The sequence below is a fragment of the Poecile atricapillus genome, chromosome 1 (assembly GCF_030490865.1).
Source record: "Poecile atricapillus isolate bPoeAtr1 chromosome 1, bPoeAtr1.hap1, whole genome shotgun sequence".
Classification (NCBI taxonomy): domain Eukaryota; kingdom Metazoa; phylum Chordata; class Aves; order Passeriformes; family Paridae; genus Poecile; species Poecile atricapillus.
This window is the reverse complement of record NC_081249.1, coordinates 154,319,201-154,342,174: the sequence shown is the minus strand read 5'-3', so window position 1 is coordinate 154,342,174 and position 22,974 is coordinate 154,319,201. Positions and strand designations below refer to the sequence as shown.

The window sequence follows — 22,974 nt, the reverse complement described above, 5'->3', positions numbered from 1 at the left end:
TCAAAATTTTCTCACTGAAGCCCTTTATTAGAGGCTCTTTAATTTTAGCTTGGTTTGGGAGGTGAGTGGGAAAAGGCGATTTCATGCTCTGGTATCTGGTGTATACAGGAGACAAAAGAGAGAGGTAGAGTCTGGTTTTCTTACTAGACCATTCACCGACAATGAGTTGGGATTGACCATAATTGTCATTTGGTTCCCCTGCTTCTTGTCCAGTCCTCCTTTCCCAGTACTCTTAGGATATTTTCTTCCTTTTAAAGCATAGCTGGAAAATGCACAGTGACTTCTGGCTTTGTGTGTCAGAAAAAACAAAATATAAAATAACACAGATGGCAGCAATTTTTTTTATATTTAAAATGACACTGTCCTATCGTGACTTTGAAGAGACTGAAATTCAGATGCTATTAGTTTTTCATCACAAGTTTCTTTAGGTTAAAAAGTCCCTGATAGTTCTTAATTTCTGAAGTTGTTCACTCATAGCTATGGATTTGCAGCACAGTAAGACCTTGAAGCTGTAATACAGTACTTGGAGGGCAACGTAGTCGAATGCCCTTCTAAGCTTAGCTAAAGTCGCCTCCTTTTCCAGTGTATCTCCAGACTAGGAGGTGTTAAGCTAAGTTAATGTGTAAGTAGACCAAGAACAATGAAAATACCTCAAACCCCAACACTTAATGCATATTTTCCCAATAGGTTCATACTCTTCAAATAGCTTTTGTGAGCCATTAGAGTGCATTAATAAATAAAGCCACAACAGGCTTCCACTAGCTTTCATGTATCACTCCTTGATGAGTGCTGTATTTTGAAAAGGAGAGGATATGAATACACAATGGGGGTATTTAAGTATAAATCTTAGGAATTTCAGCTAGAACTCAAAAGATTTCTGTATGTTTGATTAAATTCATAGGTTGTCTCCAAGACTAGTCATCTGTTAAACAGTACAGTCATCTCAAGTCATGTCTTCCTTACCATCTAGTTACTTACATTGACCTTGGTGCATGTAGTTTTTTTGTACTCTGAGGGAATAATGTTGCCAAATCAAGTGCTCCCGTTTGTGTATTTTTTGATTCCATAGCAGCAGAGAATAGTGTTTTTCTGCAGTAGGACTGACTGAAAAAGGGAAAGCTTTCCTTTATCAGAGCATGTAAACTTGTAAGTCTCCAGTAAGTTGCAACATGTTCAAGAAAAAAATAACATTAAAACATAGAAAGACACTGCAGTTATTAATTATTGTTTTCTAAAATTTTTGTTTGCTGTTGTGGAGTACTTGTTTGAGATAGGGAAATGCATGTCTCCTTACAATGTGTTAGGATTCTGTTGACTGCAGGGGTGAGGAAGATCTTCATTCCCTGGTGCCTTTTGTTTGTAGGAGGGAGCTGTTTTTTATTTGTTTGTTTAGCTCAGTAGTTTCATGTAGATTCAGTCTGGTTTGCCTGTAGTTTACAAGGCAGAATGAATGGGCTGTTTGAGCCTTCTTAACTTTTTAACTTAACTTTAGTTAAGTCCACTGAAGTCCTTGGAAAAAGGGAGGAGCAGCTAGTGAAGTTGTATGGTTCCATAGTCTGTCTTCTATCTTGCCAGTGTATATAAATACACAGAGTAGAGCATCCAGACTCAGTGGGGCAGTGTGTCTATCCACGCCATATGTTTTGTGAGGCTTTGGATATGTCCCACTTTTGAACATTGATAGATACTGTCACATTTCATTGTTTTTCCATTGCTCCTCTGCCCCATTTTGTTTCATTTTGAAATAATCTCACAATTATCATTTGTAATCATCAAATCCCTTTTCCAAGTCCTTGACTGTTTTTCTGAGGTAGGGTTGGGTTTTATGGTTGTTTGTTTTTTTGGAAATACATTACTGGTTAGCTTTTTTTCTTAGAGATTGCAAGGACCTCTTTAAAGATGTATCAGTTGTTCTCTTGTAGTACGGATATCAAGATCCATAGAAACGTAGATAGGGAGAAGAATTTAAAAAAATTGGCTTGTATATAACTAGGTTTCTAGTAAAGTGTATGTAGTGTCTTCTAAAAGAATCAACATGTTCCAGTCCATTTTAAAAATATTAAAACTTCAAAGCTATACTAAAAATAGGAAATGTATCTTACTTTTCATAACTTGTGTAAATTCTATACCTTGCATTTTAGCAGATTTCTCTGTACTGCCAAAACCAAAATTAGCCTTGTAACAATCCTTTAAAGAAAAGAGAAAGAAAAAGAAAAAGAGAGAGAGAATCATGTTTTGAAAAATAAGGATGACTGTATACAGTCCTGATTTTCTCAAATGACTTTTCATCACAACTGTAATAGATACTATTGTTGTGTGGATGCATGTTGCACCCAAAAATTTGAAAGTCTTTGCATAATTTGGGACAGATCATGTGCTAAAATTAAGAATTGCTATTTAACATTTTTGGCTTTAATTTCTCTAAGCCCCAGATTACTGCAAATACATGAGGCAACATAAGTTAACTAGGTGGGTGAATATGTTACATAATGAGGATTTAAAATATCAAGGGACTCTACTAGAAAAATACCTTCATCTTTTCCTTTTGTTTTCCCTCCCCCTTGTCCATTTGGGGAGGGAAATAAATCAACATTTTGGTCCAAATTATGTTTAATGCAGAACTCCAGAATTCCACTCTGCTCTGTTTCCTGAAAAAAAAAAAGATTATTCTTTTTATGAAGCTTGTATATAATATTTTAATATAATTTAATTTAATATAATTATATATTATATATAATTATATATTATAATTTCATATAGTATAATTTAAGTTCTTTAGCACTACACTGCTAAATAAATCTCGGTAAAAATATTGCAGTATTCACTGTACTCTGAAGTATAAAGATTGCAAACAAAATGTTTATTGTATGTTTTTTTTGGTTGGTATTTAAAAAACCCTAAAAATTCAGGTTACATATCTGGTATAACAGGCTTCTTTGAGTTGATTGGAATTAGGTAAAGTTTGCGCTTAGGACAGAAATATACAGTAATATAATGGAAAAGCAAATGTCTGCACATCTGTAACTCAGAACAGTAAATTTTATCATCTGAACCTCTTTATTTTGTTGGATAGAATTGAATTTGGTTTCAGTGAGTAATGATAATTCAATCCAGGTTATAGACCTGGTCCAAAAATACTTATTACAGTACATCTTACATTATTATCTATTTTCAGTCCTGACAGATAAAAGGTAGTTAGATTTGATTAGCTATGGGAGATGTTAATTTCTTATTAGTTTTGCTGAAATTAGTTTGAGATGTCAAGCTATTCTGGCCTACAGTTGAGAAACATACATTACAATTACATGCTGAATAGTGTGTAAGTCAAAGGATACAATTAGTTTCCATTTGTGTAAGACAAATGATACAATTTGTTTCCATTAATTCTTAGTTTGCTGATTCTGTTCATCTAATTCAAGTCAGTTTTCTAAACTGACTTTAGGGCAAGAGAGAAGAGGTACTTGGACATGTTATTTCTTTGTGATGGAGGCTTAGAATGGAATTTAGTCTTTTAAGGGTCTTGCTGACAATAAAGTAGTCTCTTGCAATCACTAGAAGGGCTTGAATTTTTCTGGTGATTCTTTTGAGTTACCTATATTTAATATTAAGCAACTTAATATTAAGTTACTTAGCAACTTACTTAATAATTAAGTAATTATTGTATTTTAGCCTAACAGTCAATCGGTTAAGACTATGACTTAGATGTTAACAGTATATAAATGTATCATTTGCATGTATTGCTTCACAAAGCAGCTAAGTTATTGTCTCACAAATACATTTGAAACTCATCAAAGACTTAAAAAATATTTGTGTAATGTCACACTCAGTCATGAGAAATGTGTATTGTAATTTTGATTAGCTATTTCTGTGTACATAACTTCACCTGTAGCAGTATTCAAGAACTATGTATGTTTCTTGTCAATCTCAGTCAAGTTACTTATATGAGGAGGACCTGAAGTTCATTTGTATTGTGTTTAAGTGGTAAATGAACTTTTGATGGCTGTAATCTCTTCCTGGGGTGCAGACATGATACTCAATGAAATATTTCTCTTTCTGCAAGAATTAGTGTCATTGCACAAAAGAATTAAAATAGGTTTTGGAAATCCAATCTTTTTTATTGTGTGTTTAACATTATATATCATTCCAGCATGGGTCAAAGGAAACTGTTACAAGAGAAAAATTTGCAGACTGTCTAGCTGGCCAGATGAGGTTGTAGATGTATATAGAAAAGTCAATAGATAAATGCAAACTTAAGGTTGAATATATATTAGCATATATATATATATATATAAATACATATTTTAAAATCCAAGATAAAATTACTCCTTTCCTTTTCTCTTTTAAGTTGCCAGCTAATAAAGATGCCTTCCGAAAGACATGGAACCCTAAGTACACGCTACGCAGTCATTTTGATGGAGTGCGAGCATTAGCTTTTCATCCTGTAGAGCCTGTGCTGGTTACAGCCTCTGAGGACCATACTCTAAAACTTTGGAATTTGCAGAAAACGGTTCCTGCCAAAAAGCAAGTATATGGGTTTTTATAAAGCATATGTTTTAAATGCCTTTGAAATTGATTAAACTCTTACATTTTCAGAGTTTTTAAGTAGAGATTTCATATGCTATAATAACTCTTCTTTTTCTTTCAGGAGTGCCTCTTTAGATGTAGAACCCATCTACACATTTAGGGCCCACATGTGAGTGTTTGACATTATTCATGGCTGATAAATACATTGTTGTTATCTCTTGTATTCATAAAAAACTTCAGTGTAAAAGCCAGAAATTATACTAATTTTTACAGTGTTTAGACATTAAAGGCCCATTATACTTTGCAAAGCAGCTTAATACCAAGTCCCTGTCACGAATTGCAGAGTCTATGATAACACAAGAACAGGAAAGTGGCAAATTTGATTAGTTGCAGTGGAAAGGAGAGATTATAGATTATGATAATGAATTCACCTAAGACATGTCTCAGACTGTGGATTTTATATGTAATATGTGGAAAAGATGAGTGAAGTATAGGCTGGTCTTGGCTAGTAGCTTCAAATACAGGTCTGAGTCTTAATGATTTTTCAGCTTGTGTTAACTGTTTTATTACTACCTGAGTTTCCCTTGCTAATTTTGAATTCTGCTTTCTTTCAATAAGAAAGCAAGATAAAAACACACAGTTGATAGCCAGAGTAGCACTTTTCTTATATAAGTAAAGATGCACTTTCCAACCTGTTTAGCAGGTAAGCTTCAAGAGGGTTCTTTGATAAGCATGAAAGTGGGTGGCACTTCTTGTGCTTGCCTCAAAAACAGCAAAAAAGAAAATGAATTCATAGTTTGTGTTTGGAAATTTACACATGCTCTTATCACCCTCCCCTTACACCACGTGATAGAACATCATGTCTTACTTTCTCATTTATTACCTAAAGCATAAAACACTCTTCCCCAGGACTGGGTGACCAATTTGTCCTCATGAAATACAAGTTCTTGTAAGTGATCTAGAGGGTTACTGACCAGTTGAATTCTCCAGATCTGAGTCCAAATTTAAGCTGTTAATTGTGTGGTTTTTAGTGACTATGAAAAGATAAGTTCTCTGATAGAGAACTAATTCCCACCCTGTGGCTTCCAGTATGATGAAACAAAATTTTATGGTTTTTCCCCTCAGGCAGTTATTGAGCAGCATTACCTTCCTGCCCATCCTTATTTTTCACTTTACCAAATGTATAGGTGGATTCAGCCAGTAGTCTTCCTTTTCAACATCTTCAAATATGTAGTTCTAGTTTGTTTATCTGCACTCATTGATATCATGAGCATGGCCACTGAATGACCCAGACACCTAATTTTGTGGATGTGGTTTAACTGTAGTACAGTTAAACATGTGGTGGTAGTAGCGTGTCCAAAGTAATAGACCTGTTTCTTCCTTTGGGGTACAACTTGTGCTTGTCTGGTATCACTGCAAGCAGGTTGAAGAAGTTAAACCAGTAGGAGTTTTTTGGCCAAAAGGTACAGTTTTTAGGATAATTTCTCTGAACAGTTTCCTGGGGCATAGGTTACTATCTGTTCCTAAAAGTAAAATGAGAAAATAGTTCGGTGGCAGGGAGCTACTGCCACCTCTCTCTGCACAGCTAGCTATTAGGTTGACATAGATGCACTGTAAAAACTTACCATTTGTAGGTTTTAGTTACTGTTGCTTCTGAGAAATAAATAAGTGATGTTCTTTGAATTGCTTCACTTTGCATAGTTTTAGCTAATTACTTGTGATTATTTTAACAGAGGTTGGTATCACTTGTTGGGACTTAAAAATTTTTTTGCTAGAATTTTTCTATGGAGTTTAAGGGGTTCTTAACTGCTTAAGCCAATCCAGATTTTTTTTTTTTTTAAATAGCCAAATTTTTACTTCTATCCTGTAGGCAGTTACCAATCAGCTTTTTTCTCTGTCTCTCAATAGTGGACCTGTATTGTCATTGGCAATTAGTTCCAATGGAGAACAGTGTTTCAGTGGTGGCATTGATGCAACCATCCAGTGGTGGAACATGCCTAGCCCTAGTGTGGATCCTTATGATACCTATGGTAAGTACCTTTAAAAAGATAAACAACCTCTGACCATTGTCTTGAACATTATTTTTCCACTTGATGCTCATCTATTTTCTAGAGCTTTTGTGAAATATTGCTGCCATTTCTCAGCTATGCTGTGTGTTTTCAACTACTTATGTGTGGCCATCATTAGTTCTTTATTCCCACTTGCACTGTTGATGTACTTTGTGTAGAATTAGAGACAGCAATTTCTGAGATTTATGCAGTAAAGAAAAAAAATTATCATAACTTATATTTTTGAGAAGCAAAAAATTTTGAACCAGTATTGCAACTTCTTGAAAATGATGTATTTATTTCTTCTGATGGAAATTTGGCAGAAAACTGAGATGTGTGCTCAGATTCTATGTCTCATGTTTCTAATTTGCATCTCAGGTCCCTAACTTTAGATATCTTTAATTTTAGATGTCTCTAAAATTAAATAGCTGATAACTTCTTGGAAAACTCTGCACAGATTTAAAAACCCTCTATAAAAGGCAACTCTAAACTATCAGGAAGATGAAAATAAGATTCTCAGCTCCACAGGAAAAGATTAGTCCTGTTTTTATTATTAGTGTCCTTGAGAGCTTTAGACCATACTTATGTGTCAGCAGAGAATGCTGAGAAAAACTGTATCAAGTAAACATCCAGTGTTTAAGTAGAAAGCTGATTTTCTGCACCTTGTACAAAGGAAGGGCTGTGATCAAGCATCTTTAAGATGTTGAATTTGGAAGGAAGAAATAAGAGAAGGGGTGGCAACAAGAGTGTATAATTCTGTAAAAGGGGCTATAGTTGTTTGACTTGTTTGTGGGGGTTTTTTCTTGGGTGATTTGGTAGAGTTTTTGGTTTGAGTTTGTTTGTCTGTTTTCCTGGTTAGTTGGTTGGTTGGTTTTTTGAGAAAGATGGCTGTGGTTGTCCAAAATGACTTGTGTAATATTCTAGCTGTTGCTTAAACAGGAAGGGCAGGGGGGACATACAGCTGGTTTATGTGGAATTTAATTTATGTTGAGGTACAAGAAATACTTAATGCTTCTTCACTAAAAAGGTTTTCTTTCTGAACTTTTTTTTTCCAGAGCCAAACGTTCTAGCTGGCACATTAATTGCTCACACAGATGCAGTCTGGGGTCTCGCTTACAGTGGTGTAAAGAATCACTTACTCTCTTGTTCAGCAGATGGCACTATTAGGTTATGGAACCCACCGGAAAAGATTCCCTGTATTTGCACTTACAATGGAGAGAAAGGTAACTCTTCGCAGTGGTTTTGAAAATCTGTTATGAGGCAGCTGATGATGCATCCAGACTCATTATCTCCATTTATCCTAAGTAGGTAACATAGCTAAAAGAATAACTTGTAATAAAATAATCATGGTGCTATAGCATTGCTTTAAAGAAATGACCAAATATCTTCTTTAAGTATGACCTTAAATGTTTATACTGGCAGGAATTTTTAAAGTGTTTTATTTTTTCTAAAGATATTTTTCGTTCTTTACAGAGAATGGAATACCCACATCAGTTGACTTTATAGGTTGTGACCCTGCTCATATGGTGGCATCTTTTAACACTGGCAGCACAGTCATCTATGATTTAGAAACATCCCAGTCAGTGGTAATGTTTTCATCACAAGTAGAATCTGGTAAGTAGAGCTCTTTTGTATTAAATACCCATCTTGAATGAGGTTCCTGTTCTATTATTATGGTACCTCATTGTATGGTGTAGTAAATAAAAAAGTTTTACTCCTCTACTGCATCATTCAGTTTGAAAGATGGTTAGATGCTTGGAACAAACACTACGGAAAGGTGTTTTAACCCTTCTATTTTGCTCTTGTGAGACCCTGCCTGGGGTGCTGCATCCATCTCTGGGGCCTCAGCATAAGAAGGATATAGACCTGTTGGACTGAGTCCTGAGCAAGGCCGTGAAGATGATCCTAGAGCTGGAGCACCTCTCCTGTGAAGACAGGCTGAAAGGGTTGGGGTTGTTCAGGCTGGAGAAGGTTCTTGGGAGATACTATTGTGATCTTCCAGTACCTAAAGGAAGGTTAGCAAGGCTGCAAGAAATTTGGAGAGGAACTTGTTTGTACAAGGGCATGTGGTGACAAGACAAAGGGCTTTGAATGGCTTCAAACTGAAAGATAATAGGTTTAGATTAGGTATTAGGAAGGAGTTCTTTACTGTGAGAGTGGTGAGACACTGGCACAGGTTGCTCAGGGAAATTTGGAATGCTCCATCCCTGGGAAGTGTTCTAGGCCAGATTGAATGTAGCTTTAAAGAATCCAGTTCGGTGGATGGTGACCCTGCCTTTGGGAGGAGGGATTGGAACTAGATGATGTTAAAGGTCCCTTCCACCCAAGCCTTTTTATAAGTCTTAGCAGGATTTTAAAGTAGTTAGAGATAGTGAAATCAACAGTTATTGTCCTCTAAGATTTCTTAAGATTCACTTGCCTGATTTATATATTAAACCACAGTTTTCATTATATGGGCTCGACATGGAAGATACTAAGACATGTAGGTGAATAATAAATTAATAAATAAATTAAACAGAATATTTAGTTCTTTTGGGATTAAACACATTTTCTGGTTGAACTTTTTAGAAATCCTGTTTCTGCAAATAAAGTGTTATGGAGAGGTAGCTCATCAAGAAGTAATTGCATGTATTTGATGAAACTCTATATAGAGGAGACTTCTTTTTATGAACCTCCTAAAGTGTTTCATAAGGAAAACCTCCAGTTTCTGCTCATTTCTTTCTATAAAATGTGATCTGAAAGAATAATGCAAGGGGATAATCTGCCTCTCCCCTCTAAGTAGTGTAGTTTACTTAATAATTAAATTTACAGACTTCAACACAGGCTACAAAACTGTAAAAGCTGTCTTACAGGTATCTTCTGCAAAGCCTGATATTGAAGTGAGAAGGATGACATCACAATTTAGAGAAATACCTTTTCTAGTTTGAAGAGAGTCTTTAAAATGGAATCAAGAAAAATTAAACACAGAAATTAAGAGTATCCTGTAGACTTGTGAAGAGATTTAAACCATTCGTTGTTTAAGTTGAAACTGAAGACACAAATACATCTGACAGAATCTATGAGGGTTAGGTTGACTTTAGTTACTTGGATTCTCTGGTCTAGTAGAATGTGTCCCTTCTAACCCAAACCACTCTGTGCTTCTGTCTTTCCACCCCCCCTTCACCCCCCCCCAAATGAAATAATTTTTGATGTGGAGGTGTTAGAGCTGTGTGCTAAACATACATTACTCATGCTACAGTTTGTTTCTACTTCGCTAGTGCTGCCCTGCAGTACTTTCTGGGTTTTATCTTGCAAGAATCTTTCATGGGTGTAAACTACTTGCAGGCTTTAACCTTACAGTACTTTGGCTACCTCACTTTGCCCCATCCTGTAAAGCAAGAAGCTTTATTTCTTAGGAGGTCTGTTGGTCCTAAAATATTGCTTACATAATATTAAATAATGTGGTAATCTAAAGTATAATGCTAAAATACTGTCATTTTAACTTTGACATTTTCTTTGAGGCAGATGAATATTCTTTCATTTTATTTTCAGGTGTACAATCAAATAATCATATTAACAAGGTAGTAAGTCATCCCACACTTCCTGTAACTATTACAGCACATGAAGACAGACACATCAAATTTTTTGACAACAAAACGGGTAAGGATAAGGAGAACCTAATTTGTATATATGAATATGTTTGAAGACATTCTGGATGACATAGGGAGAATCCATTTGTAGAAAACTTACTGGTGATGTAGTCTTATATAAAACAGAACTTTTGGTATTTTGAAGATTAAACTTTTTCAGTACCTTCTCTGTGAAGCAGAGATACCTGTTGCAATTGTGACTTCAGGAGTCAGAAAACACTCTCAAAATGGGCAGAGATAGTTGTGAGGGACAAAAAAGTGGTCTTTACTTTAGAGCTTTCGTAATTTATAGAGTATGTCTGCTTTGTTTCTTCTTTCATCATTTCCATGCTTTTAACTCTAACTATTGTCAGTTATGTTTTTCAGCTCTCAGTAGTAAAAAAGATCACTTAGTACCTATTAGGGCAAGGAATAACGCTAAATTTGTTATGGTAATGAAATACTATGTTATACTTAAGTTGTTGATACAGTTCATAAACCAGAAAAGGATCTGGAAGAAAGAGGATAAAGAAGGCTATAGGAGAAAACTGCACTGCCTGTCATGACAAAAATGTTAAAATAATTCTAAGAACAAACTTTAACTTCCTATTTGTGAAATTACCTGTCACTTCCTACATGTTACCTATCAAAGTTGGAAGAAAAAAAAAAGGGAGCTCACTTTAAGTAAGCACATACAAAACCTCTGTTTGAGGTGTTTGGTTTGGGCCCAGCAGAGGATGGTGTTCTTGAGGTTTTTGTTTTCTAAAGCAAAAAAGCTGGAGATTTTTTCCACTTTGCACCTGCCATGAACATATGTATTTGAGTTGTGGTCATTAAATGCATTGCATTGACATTGCTGAAATTAAGATTTATTGCTTCAAAGAAAAAAAGAATAAGGAGAAAAATCTGCATGAAAAAATAATTGGGTCAAAGACAGGAAACAGGAGGTCAAAGTAAATGTTTTTTGTGGAATAAAATATCAGTGGGTCTGGAGGGATCAGCAATAGTTCAACATTGTGATTCATCTGAACAGGGAGCAGTATATTGGCAGTTAACTGACATTCATTAATTCAGGTTATTAAACATGAGGGCTGACAAGGAAGAACTGGAGATCTTAAAAGACATAAAGGCAGGCAAATTAAATTCCATGTGGATAAATGGGAAATGATACATGTAAGGAAAACAAACGTTATAATACAAAATAATAATCACTGGGCAGATTTCTTATTCAAAGTAATACCTTGGAGTTAAAATAAGAGGTTGGATAAAAATACTAATTTGTTGCTTAGCAGTCAGAGTAGCAAAATGCATATTAGAAGGAGGGAAAGGAATAAAAAGCAAAAGGGAACATTTTTAATACCTTTATATGAATACTGTGAGTGAAGTCTCCCATATCTCAAAAGGGATGCAGCCAAATTAATATGTTTCAGAGAATGGTTAGAAAGATGATGATCAAAGATCTTCAGTAACTTTTAGCTTCTTCAGGAATAATCTTAGATACTTGAATAGGCTGAGATTCTTCAGGAAGATGAACAACCGATACACTTTCTTCATGCTGGTCATGATCTTACAGGGATTTATTTGCTCTCATTTTTAACATGTGAACTGAGGTTCAGTTGCTGATCCCAACAGGTGATAGGCTCGAAACAGGAGAGAGACAGTGGTTCTTCTGTGCAATTAAACATTACAGAACTCCTTTGAAAAAGCATCATGAGGTGCTAGAAGATGTTAGTGAGAGTCCAGGAGCAGAGGTCAATGCCAAGAAATGCATTAAGAGTAGTTGAATGCAGAGTTAACTGTTCTGGTTTGTGATATAACCAAACAGTTCATTGTTAGAAGCTGGAGAGTATTTTGGGAAAGTATCCTTTAGTTGCCTTATTTTTCTCTCCTAGCAATGACAGAGATAGATAGATCATTGATATGGGTCAGTAAGTCTCGTTTTACAAAGCTTCATCAACACTCTCCTACTGGGGCAGTTATTAGGACATTTAAGAGTCAGAGGTTCTTACCCAGTCATTTTAGGTCTTCATTGTTGTTACTGCGAATAAAGATGCCAAGTGGATAAAAAGATTGCTTGCAATGCTTTTTGGAGAGTTGTGTGTCATTTGCCCATATGTTTATACAAGAGTCTGCAGTTGAAGCTTCATAATTTCTAATGGAATAGAACCATTCAAATATTACTAGAATCTAAATAAGCATGTTATCTTATATTGCATTTAAGGAGAATGGGTTGACTGTTTTTAAATAAAAAGTACTTCACAGGAAATTCACTGTTTATTTTTCTTTTAGGTAAAATGATCCATTCTATGGTTGCTCACTTGGATGCTGTCACAAGTCTAGCTGTAGATCCTAATGGAATCTATTTAATGTCTGGAAGTAAGGATTATTTTTCATATTCTGTATAAATTATGCATATATGATGCACTGAATTTCTGACAAATATAACCTTGTCTTTTGTCTTTTTCCTTTCTTTCTTTCCTAAACAGGCCATGATTGCTCCATTAGGTTGTGGAATTTGGACAGCAAGACATGTGTACAAGAAATAACAGCTCATAGGAAAAAGCTGGATGAATCAATTTATGATGTAGCATTTCATCCATCAAAAGCATATATTGCCAGTGCAGGAGCTGATGCCCTTGCCAAAGTATTCGTGTGACATAGCAGAACAAACCTGCATCATAACAGCAGGTCTGTTTGGACAAAAAAGAGGGAATGCGTCACTGCCATCAATTATAAGGTTACCTATAAGACACTACATCTGATCTGCCTGGGTGAAGGCTCTTGAGTGGGGCAGGTAGAAGTTGGTGAAAAGTCACCACATCCTGAACAATGTCAGGCTCATTCATTTAACTGTAATTACTGTATTTGGGGGGGTGGGGACAAATACAAAAAAGAAAACCAGTATTTGTAGCCTTGACTGGATATGAACTGAGCGTATGTCTGTTCTTTAGGTGTCTTTAAGCAAACGTGGAGTCTGATCTTACAAAAGACTTTTATTTTGGACTCTGTGTGCTGCCTTAGGGTTAGGAATGTGGTGCTCTTGTGGGGGGAAGTGAGCTCCAAGAGTAGCTTTCTTTTCATCTCTTAGTAATCTTCTGTTTATCAGTTGAATGCCACAGATTCCCCTTTTAAACTTTTATTTTGCTTTAAAGAAAAGGAAATTTAACTTAAAATATTTTAGCATTAGTTGCACAAAATGTTTGGATAAAATTCTAGTTTTTATAAGTCTTTTTATATATTTAGCCTGTCACAACAGTGCTCAAGATTGTATTGATAATGTTTTTCTGCATTATAGAACCCTAAAACACAGAGATCTCACTGACCCGCTGCCGTGTAACCACAATCTTCCCTTCTTTTGCCTAATACAGCTCAGCTAAGTCCTTGCTTAAGGATGCTAATTCATCATCATTGCATAACTGTCTTCATAAATAAAGGACTGTAAAATGTGTTCAAATGAAACACAGAGGGGTTAACACCCCTGAATGAACTCTTAAAAAAAAAAATTAATCTTGGCATCCTATCACTATGTGATATTTTGTACATCTTACTGTATTTACGAGTTTATTTATCAAGGATTACCCATCTTGCTAATGGCCTATTGTTATTTATTTCACTTTTTGTTGGTCTTTATATCCTTTTATGTAGTGTGTTAAAGGGCCCTGTATATCTGTTATGGCACTCTTTGAACAGTCTAAAATAGATGAGAAAATGGGACATTTGATAATTCTAAAGTTGCAAACCAAGAAATTATTTTTCCTCTGGTTAAGTACCTGGAGTGGAGTTGATTCCAAAAAAACAATCTTGTTTCAGAACCTTTGGAGTGAAAATTATTTTTATTTGCATTTCAAATAGAATACAAAAGTAGTTAATTCAAGATTAATAAATCTGCTGTGTTTTGACTAGTTATTCCCTGCTTTTATTTTATTTTTCAGATGTGCTTCAGTTTATGGTGTAACTAAAAATTTTGTTTGTGTAATGCATGATTAATACAAGAAAGTATTTTTTCTAGTCTTCCACAAAACTTTTCTGATCAGTTTGCGAGTTTTGATGAGTTTTGTAAGGTTTCTGTTTTACAAACTATGAATCAGCAAATTTTTAAGATTGTACCACATAGCAAAAGTACAGCTGTTGAAAAATAATGTATATAAAATGCATATAATAAATATTAAATGGTGTACCTGTATGTTACTGTTGGCTACATTATTTTGTGTTGCACAGTTTGAAAGAGTCATTCTACAAATTACTAAATTAGGTCTCAATTTTAGCAAAATGACCATTTGTTTATTATGCTTATAAGCTGCTTTGCTTTTGCAAGATTGTAATAGTTGTCTGGATGTTGAGCAACTGTTCAGTTTCAAGCAGCAGTACCCACATATAAGAACATGTTTCCACAATGTTTTAAAAGATTTTTACAAGGACAAATCAAAAATTGCTAGTGTATTCTCACAGCCCTTCTAAGGTAATAATCTCAGTGTTTTTCATTATCTTTGCATATGAAGTGATTCTGAAGTGATTTAGGAGCAAGAAAGGTACTATCTTTTTGTTTCAAACTGCCACTGAATAACTATGTTGAATTTTAAGAAAAAAAATAATTTCTATGCCCATATATCTTACTTTTGTCCATTTCTTTACAAGTCCTCCAATAAAATTGATGCACAAAAAAAAACTAAACTGAAGGTCAATATTCATCTATTCTGTGATGAGTCACTTTGCTCAAATTGTATCAGCAGAAATAGAATACCACAATATGAATATTTTCATGTAAAGTAGTATGTTTAGGTATAAATTAACTAAAGCTAGAACATGTTCCTATAAGTGGTTTAACTGCATTGTTCCATGTAAGTTTCCAGTTTTCCAGTAAGAATGTATTTCTTGCCATTTCATGTCAAACAAATTAGAACTTGAAAAAAAAAAAAAGGAAAGAGGTGCTCATGGTAGGCAAAATACTGCAGTTACATTTTGGAATTAATTTTGTTTTAGTAATAATGTTGCATTGCTTGAAATGTTACAGTAAATTATAATTGTGTAGGAATTGGAGAATTTTGTCCTTTATCATGAAGATTGAGGTGAGGCCTTCCAGTAATTGCTTGTAGGACACTAAGACTTTACTTTTAAAAGTAACATTCAGCTGACTTGCACTTTTTGTTCTTTCCAGTCTAAAGCATTCAACTAATCAACAGACAAGAGAGTATTCGAATTTTATTGGAAGTAATTTCATAATTGCCTTTTCTGAAGCCAAACATTGTTTCTGGCAGCTTTTCCAGACTGCTGCATTTTAATGCTTAAATAAAATGTGATTGTTTAATAAACATTACCATGCATAACCTTTACCTTTTTTTTTAATTGTATTAAAATTGAAATGATAAAACAAAAAATATTTGCTTATTTTCCTTAATTGAAATCTTAATGATCATCTTAGTTCGCTAACGCATAATGGATCAAATGCTGTAGTGAGGCATCGGTTATTGAATATTACCAATAATTTCTATTACATCTTAGTTTATTTGTTGTGGGATATAACATGCTGAAAACTCTGGTTTTTTGTTTTGAGTTTTTTAGAATGGAAGAGCTGAAGTACTGGTGATGGGGAAAATTATAGTACTGAAAGAAATGGTTTTATTTAGCAAAAACATCTCAGCTTCTGAAAGGATTTACATCTCTTGTGACACCCAAAGGACTGGTGCTCAGAACCTGAATGGAAAGATATCTGAATATGTTTAATAATACCTTTAGCATTTAGCAATAGGGATTGATGTTAACAGACTTAGTCTCCATCTTGCTTTTTATTGTAGGAGCTGTTTTAAGCAGATCGGTGGTGACTCAGTCCACTATAGCATGAATGGTGGTATGCCATCCACATAATAGCAAATACACATGAAAAAGTGTGTAACAAGCCCTGGTTAAGAACTTTCCCTAATTTCGAAATACTAAAGACAAGTTTATTTGCCAGGAGAAAATTGGTAGATTTTCCAAGTGGAAAAACTGTGGGCTTGAAGTTACATTATCAATGAATGGCCCGCTGTTTCACATACTGTATGATAATTTTTTTTTGAAACTGGTAGCACACTCTCCAGGCATGCTCTTATTAATATGTGCTTTAATTTACTTCAAAACTGATAGCATTCTGCTCCAGCACTTCCCATCTCACATCCATGGAAAGCCCCTTGCTCACACAGTGCTGACTCCTTGCATTTTTGTTCTGTTTGATTTAATAGACTCAGAAAGGCCTAGGATGAAAGAGACATGGAAAATCATCTAGCTCCAAGCCTGTACCCCCACCATGGACAGGGGCAGCTTCCCCTAAACAGGTTTTTTATTTGTCCTGGCTTTGAACACTTCCAGGGATGGGGCATCCACAGCTTCTCTGGGCAACCTGTCTGCCAGTCACTCACCACCCTCACAGTAAAGAGGTTTTTTCCAAGTATCCAATTTAACCTGTTCTATTTCAGTTTGAAGCTGTTTCCCCTTGTCCTGTCACTTTATCCTCATGTAAAAAGTCCCTCTCCAGCTCTCTTACAGGCTCCCTTGAGCTACTGGAAGGCCATCATTAGGTTAGTCCAAAGCCTTCACTTCTCCAGCCCCAAAGTTCAGGGATGTGCTCTATCCCTTGGTGACCTCCTCTGGTCATGTCCTCCATGACCAGGACTCCAGCAGGTCCATGTCCTTGCTGTGCTGGCACCCCAGAGCTGGTGCAGCACTGCAGGTGGGGTCTCAGCAGAGCAGAGCAGAGGGGCAGAATCCCCTCCCTGCCCTGCTGCCCACGCTGCTCTGGATGCAGCCCAGGACACGTTTGGCTCTCTGGGCTGGCAGTGCCCATGGCTGGGTCATGCCCAGCCTCTCACCCAGCAGCACCCCCAAGCCCTGCTGGGCAGGGCTGCTCTGATCTGTCCATCCCCAGCCTGTGCTGGTACCGGGGGCTGCCCTGACCCAGGTGCAGCACCAGCACTGGGGTTTGTTAAAATCCATGAGAATCCCATGGACTCCCTCCTGGAGCTTGTCCAGGTCCCTCTGGATGGATGTCATCCTTCCGGTGTGTTACCACACCACTCAGCTTGTCACTGCAGTGCCTGTGTGTACTTACACACACACACACACACACACACACACACACACACACACACACACACACCTGTATTTATGTTCTGCCTTTAAGAACTTTTTTTTTAAAAAATAACAAAAGCAGAAGGCTTCACAATTGTTTTGAAATGCTACTTCTCAGATGAGCAAAAAAGATAGTTTAAGAATGTTCCATTTCCATACTTGTTCTGTCAATACTTTGGGAACGTACACCCTTGAGTCCTATGAAGATTCAATGAGTAAATTAATTTTAATTTTTCAAAATAAATAGTTCAAGCTACAAAAACTTTAAAATGTCTTAAAAATGTATTGGTTTGTTTTTACTTTTTAATATAGAAACAAAATTTGAATTGGTAGTGTAAAACAACATGCTTTTTAGTCCTCCTTCTTACCCTTTCCTTGTGGAAGGTCATGTGTTGTTCCAGCGGACTTGAGAGGAGGACTTGATAGGCTTGGTGCAGTCTTGTGACCCACCTGCCCTGGGTGGAGGGAGTTGCTGGGGCTGGCTGGGCTGTGATGGCCACTTCTGGCCTGGAACAGAGCAGGGCTGCAGGAGTCCCACAACAGGCTGTGAGGAGGCAAGGCAGGAGAGGTTTTGCCCTCTGTGCCTTCAGAACTTGTGTTGGCAGAGAGAGAGAGCTGCTCATGTTGTCCACTGTTGGTCTCATATTGTTGAGGTGTTTCCTGAGGCTTGTCTCCACCTCACCTTGGCTTGCCACATGGCTGTTGGAAAGCTGTCATTGATCCTGGTGCACCTGGAATTGCATCTGGGCACTTTTCAGACCATGCCTGATGGCTGCTGGGGTTTTGCTCGTGCACAGCAGCTGGCCAAGGGGATGTGGTTCTCCTTCGTGAAAGGAGGGCTGCCCATGGTGATGGTATTATTGAGTGGCTTTGTGGTGACTGGCCTCATTACCTTTTTTAAACATCCCTTTTTCTATTGTTTCAGGTATCTTTCCAGTTGCTCTTTTGTACCTCGAAATGGGTGGCTATGTTTTTTTCATTTGTATCTTAATTAATATATGGGGCTTTTCTTTCTAAAGAAAGAGCTGCTTAATTTGGGGCATCCTGCACCTAAAATCTTGTGAGATTTACAATGTGGTGGGGATAAAGAGCTCTGGCTTCATGCAGAAATAGTATCTTCCTTCTCTGAAATCTCAGCAGTGGCTGGGAGGACAGCAGTCAGACCCTGTAGCTCTATTGGGTGGATATTTATTCATTCCCAGCAGGCAGGGAGGAGGGTGCTGGGTGTGCAGACCAGCCTGCTGCAGCTCAGCTGTTGGGAGCATCAGGCCTCTAGGAGAAGGGCTGGGGGCAGGAGCCCAAAACCAGAAGCTCTTGGAAGGGCCTGGAGCTGCTCTGCATGCACTGGTGCTGTGTGAATCATGGCTCTGTCTTACGTGCCTGGTGCTTTTGGTGGACTGGCTGGTAGCCAGAGGTTTCCCTTGGATTCCCTCTGCTGGAGTTTTCTGGTGTTAGAAATACCTTACGATACCTTGCACCGTAACGATAGCAAGTCTTTAAAATACTGATACATCCTCATTACTAGGGTAGATGTTTGCAAAAACAGCTGTGTATTGGCTTCCTGAATTACTAATGTGTCTCCCTTGTCTGAGATAACCCAGGTGACTGACCGCTAATCTTAATAAAAAAAGTTTGCTGTAAAGATTTAGCTGAGAGGTGCCATAAAGAAAAATTTCTTAGAGGCTGGAAATGTTTTCCCCAGTTTGACTGACCTAACACCTGGCAGTTTCCATGGTGCACATGCATTATAATCTGTCAGAAACCTTTTATTTGGCAGATATTTGGGCTTAACAGAAGCAAGCGATCATGGTCACTTTCTCCTAATTGTTTGTGTTAGTCTAGTCTCTGTTTAGATTTGAGCAAATCTGACCATTGGGGAGTAAATTCCTTGTTGATATATTTGCTACTAACATGCTGTGCCAGACAGGTCTGGGATGGTTTTTTTTCTAAGCTGGCTCCTAGTCCTCACCAGAATTAGTTCAACAAATTTGTGTATCTTGCCTAATTTAGAATGTTTAGATGAGAGAAAGCTGTTTTACCATCTACCGTTTCTGAACAAATAATATATTCTTACAATACCCAAGGGTGTCAAGAGAATTTCAGAAACTACGTAATTGTGAATTTGCTTTTCATTTGAAAAAATCACTATTTTAATTATATATTTTGTTTGATTTGGAACTTACCAAACATCTGAAGGTAGTGCTAAGTTAGTAATTTTTGTGATTTTCCCATCTACTTTAAAGTATTTTCTTAAATCCTGCCAGTCTTTTTCTCAATCTTTTGTCTTCTTGTTGTCTCTAACTTGTATTCTTTGGCAGATAATTGTTTATCATACTTGTAATCTGATCACATCCACCAGGGCAGAAAAATAGTTTTCTATCCCTTTGCTTACATTCTGCCATACTCCAATTGCCGTTAAGTACTATAGGCTGTATCTGACCTCAGCAAGGGTTGGAAGAGTTTAGTTAACATTTGCTAGCAAAAACAACAGTGCAGGATTCCCATGCTGGTGTCTTAGGAACTGGTCCAGTGTGAAGTTCAGCTGCAGGTTCAGTTCTACCCCGGGGCTGGGGGGCTGTTCAGTGCTGGGGCAGCGTGAGCCTCGGCTGCTTGGCAGCGGGGAGTGATGCTACCTGCTCCTTCTGCCTGTGGCAAGCACTAACCCTTCCCTTCATCCTCCTGGCATGGCTAAAGACCAACTGACCCAGCAGCTGTTCACAGGCAGCTGCTCTGGGTGTGGAATGCAGACACAAATAAGATACAATATTTGTTTGTATATAGATGCAGATGGATGTAAACAAATTAGAGTGTAATAAAACAATAAATGCCCTTCATTTCATGAAAGCAGCTTATGATCAAGGATACTTCACTAACTAGTCTTGATTGTTTGAAAGGAAAGGAAATTTTGATCCTAATGAGATTAAATTTAAAATGGTCATTTGCTTCAAAGCTGAGATTAAAACCTGGGATTTAATCATAGACAGCAAATTTTCAAAACCTATTTTTACTTCAGCTGAAGCTAGAGGCAAAATTTTGGAGGCCAATGAAGGCAAAAGAATGCATGCTTCAGTTAGAAGATGTATATGACTGAGAAGTGGCTCATACTTCAGTTGTAAACTGTTCACTGGAAGTTTCAATGTGTTTGGTGTCTCTGTTTGTATGACCGGTGATCACAAGATATTCATCACATTCTGCTTCCGCTTCCCAAAAATACCACTTCTGTTTACTGTCCCAGGACCAAACCAAAACCATTGATCATATTAGGCTGGGGATTTAAGTCCTCAGATTCCAGGCAGTTTGTTTAAGAATAAAGTTGATCATCTTTGACAGTGTGCTCAGGCTTTCTGTGACACTTGCAGGGAACAGAGAAATTTTCTGTCACTTTTGTGGCTTTGATGCTTTCTGGAGCTGACTTACCCTTTAGGCTAATGAAAGGAAGGAAAGTGCTGACAAAATTGGAGGAGCTAGGTAGTGATATTGAGAGTTGCCCCATAAGGAAAAAAGCTTAAAAGCAAGGCATAAGCAGCAAGTCCCCACTTTTCTTCTTCAGAACAGGGAAGGTAAAAATACTGTATTTTATGGGGCCATGCCTCATAGAAGGGAGAGCTTATGTGACAACACTAATACGAAATGCAAATGGAATTAAAATACTTATACGAGAATCTACTGTTCTGATGAGACTATATTAATGTGCCAAAAAATCCAACCCTGTTCTTTCTCTCTTCCCACTTCAAAATTGCTTTATAAATTGTAGAGAATTATAATTGTTGACTTTTGATGCAAATTATTTTGGCTCGTTTCTGCATCACTTGTTATTGGCATTGATTTTAAAAGACATAGTACTTTTAAAGTGACTATTTTCTCTTAAGAATGTTAGGAAGGTCTTTCTTTTGGGTCTTTCTCATTCCCTGATGATTCAATATTAATGGTTTCACAATGATAATAAAGGATGGACAACTTCTGAGACCCATTTTGCATTCTGCTTAAGGATATAATGTAGAAGGCTTTTGCTACCAGGTTGCATGTCTGGTGTATGAAGATTTCTCTGCAGTTTACTGACCTTCAGTCCTAGACTGTATACCTGCTTTTCATATATACTGCACTTGTCAGAGCTAGAAATAGCCATGCTAGCAAGAGTTATATATACAAGGTGGTTCTTCCTAAAGAGAGGACCTAAATGCCTGAGATTTGTGCAAGGTGAAAAATTTGAGGTGCAGAAAATTTGTAAGCAGAATCAGAGATGCTGGCCTGAGTTTCCCTTTAAAATGGAGTTTTAGAACATTGACGTACTGCCAATGACATGTCATGCTCCGTTCTGTTATAAAATAGCCTGTGAGTGGAGAATTTACCCAGGAAAGAGCTTGTGGCAGGGAATACTTCCAGTGCTCAGACATGTGTCCTAACCAAAGCATGGCTGTAGGCTGTAGCTGAAAGTTATCATGGTACAAAAAGGGGTTTCAATTTATTTATGACAGAAAATTATTAAAATTTTGTAAATTGAGATTGCTCTAAGTGGGAAGGATGAGTTTTGAACTGTGTTAACTACTATTTTATCTGAACCAGCTGAATGGGGAGTTACAGTTAACTACCTACACCCCTAACCTCAGAGTTTTCTACTCTTTTCTAAATGAAGGAATCCTAATTTTTTTTTTTTTTTTATGTTGATCTGATATGTCATTAGGACTGGGGGTGCAAATCTGAGGCCCCCTGAGTCTGAGTACTGTTCAGGGAAATATGGCATAGAAAATCACAAAGTGGTTTCAGTTGGAAGGGGCCTTTTAAAGATCATGTAGTCCAGCCCTTTACAATGGTTTTCATTAGTCTCACAAGAGAACAGAATAGATCCACTGCAGTCCGAATTCTTGACTGACAGCTCTAAACCTGCAGCAGTTTTTCCCACTGGAGTTTGCATAACTGATGGTAACTGCAGCTCCCGTCACGTTCTGTACTGCTTGGTCAGGCAACATAAAACTGAATCCTTGTCTGGGGCTTTACTCACCTTGTTTAACAAACTCGAGCTTCAACCCATGTCTGCTACCCTGTACCATGCTGTTCCTCCTCCAAATTTGCCTTCTACTTACAGCACAGTCCACATCCTTTCCACCCTGCCTCTGTGTCTCACCAGGTCTCAATCCTTTTATCTGTATCCCACCAATCTTTTTCTCAGATCAAAACTGCTCACAAATACTTTCTGGCACATAAACATTATATCTTTAAAAAGTATTTTCTATACTCCCTGTCTGAGTGCAAGAGGAGCATATGAAGGGTGCAAGTAACATGGCACCACCATTCCTATGAAATGGAAATATGTAGACACTTATCTCTGCAGCTTTCAGCGTCCCGGGGATGCAAACCTGCTTTGTGCCTGATGAACGACTGATGTGAATTAAAGCTGCCTATTTCTTTGCAAGAGTAAAAGCAAAGTAGGAGGGAAAACATGGTTCTATCAGCCAGCACACAATTTATATTCAGATGATTTAGCATCATACCTAATATGAACAATGACTAAAATTTTGATATCGACTCATTCAAATGAAAATATTTGTAAAAATAGTACCCTTATTATTTGAGAATGACTTGGGATTTAAGATAATAGTTAGGAAGCATCACATGCAACTTACTCAAGCTATCCTATATGAGGTGCATCATAAAATGACTTCTGTGTGATGAGATATGAAAACAGAGAGCAGCAG

The 22,974-nt window shown here is 37.0% G+C and overlaps 1 protein-coding gene across 3 annotated transcripts in view; it reads left to right on the top strand.

The window, feature by feature from the left end:
• Window positions 1-15,510, top strand: part of STRN3 (striatin 3) — a 61,543-nt gene extending 46,033 nt beyond the window's left edge. For 2 of the 3 annotated variants that reach the window (XM_058837728.1, XM_058837718.1), the window contains exons 10-17: window positions 4,346-4,521; window positions 4,646-4,693; window positions 6,433-6,554; window positions 7,628-7,795; window positions 8,046-8,186; window positions 10,104-10,211; window positions 12,470-12,556; window positions 12,667-15,510. In XM_058837728.1, the coding sequence (XP_058693711.1) occupies window positions 4,346-4,521; window positions 4,646-4,693; window positions 6,433-6,554; window positions 7,628-7,795; window positions 8,046-8,186; window positions 10,104-10,211; window positions 12,470-12,556; window positions 12,667-12,836 (1,020 nt within the window). In that variant the 3' untranslated portion in view covers window positions 12,837-15,510. The remainder of the gene's footprint in view (window positions 1-4,345; window positions 4,522-4,645; window positions 4,694-6,432; window positions 6,555-7,627; window positions 7,796-8,045; window positions 8,187-10,103; window positions 10,212-12,469; window positions 12,557-12,666) is intronic. The other variant, XM_058837735.1, reaches the window with a different exon arrangement.
• The last annotated feature ends 7,464 nt before the right edge of the window (window positions 15,511-22,974 follow it).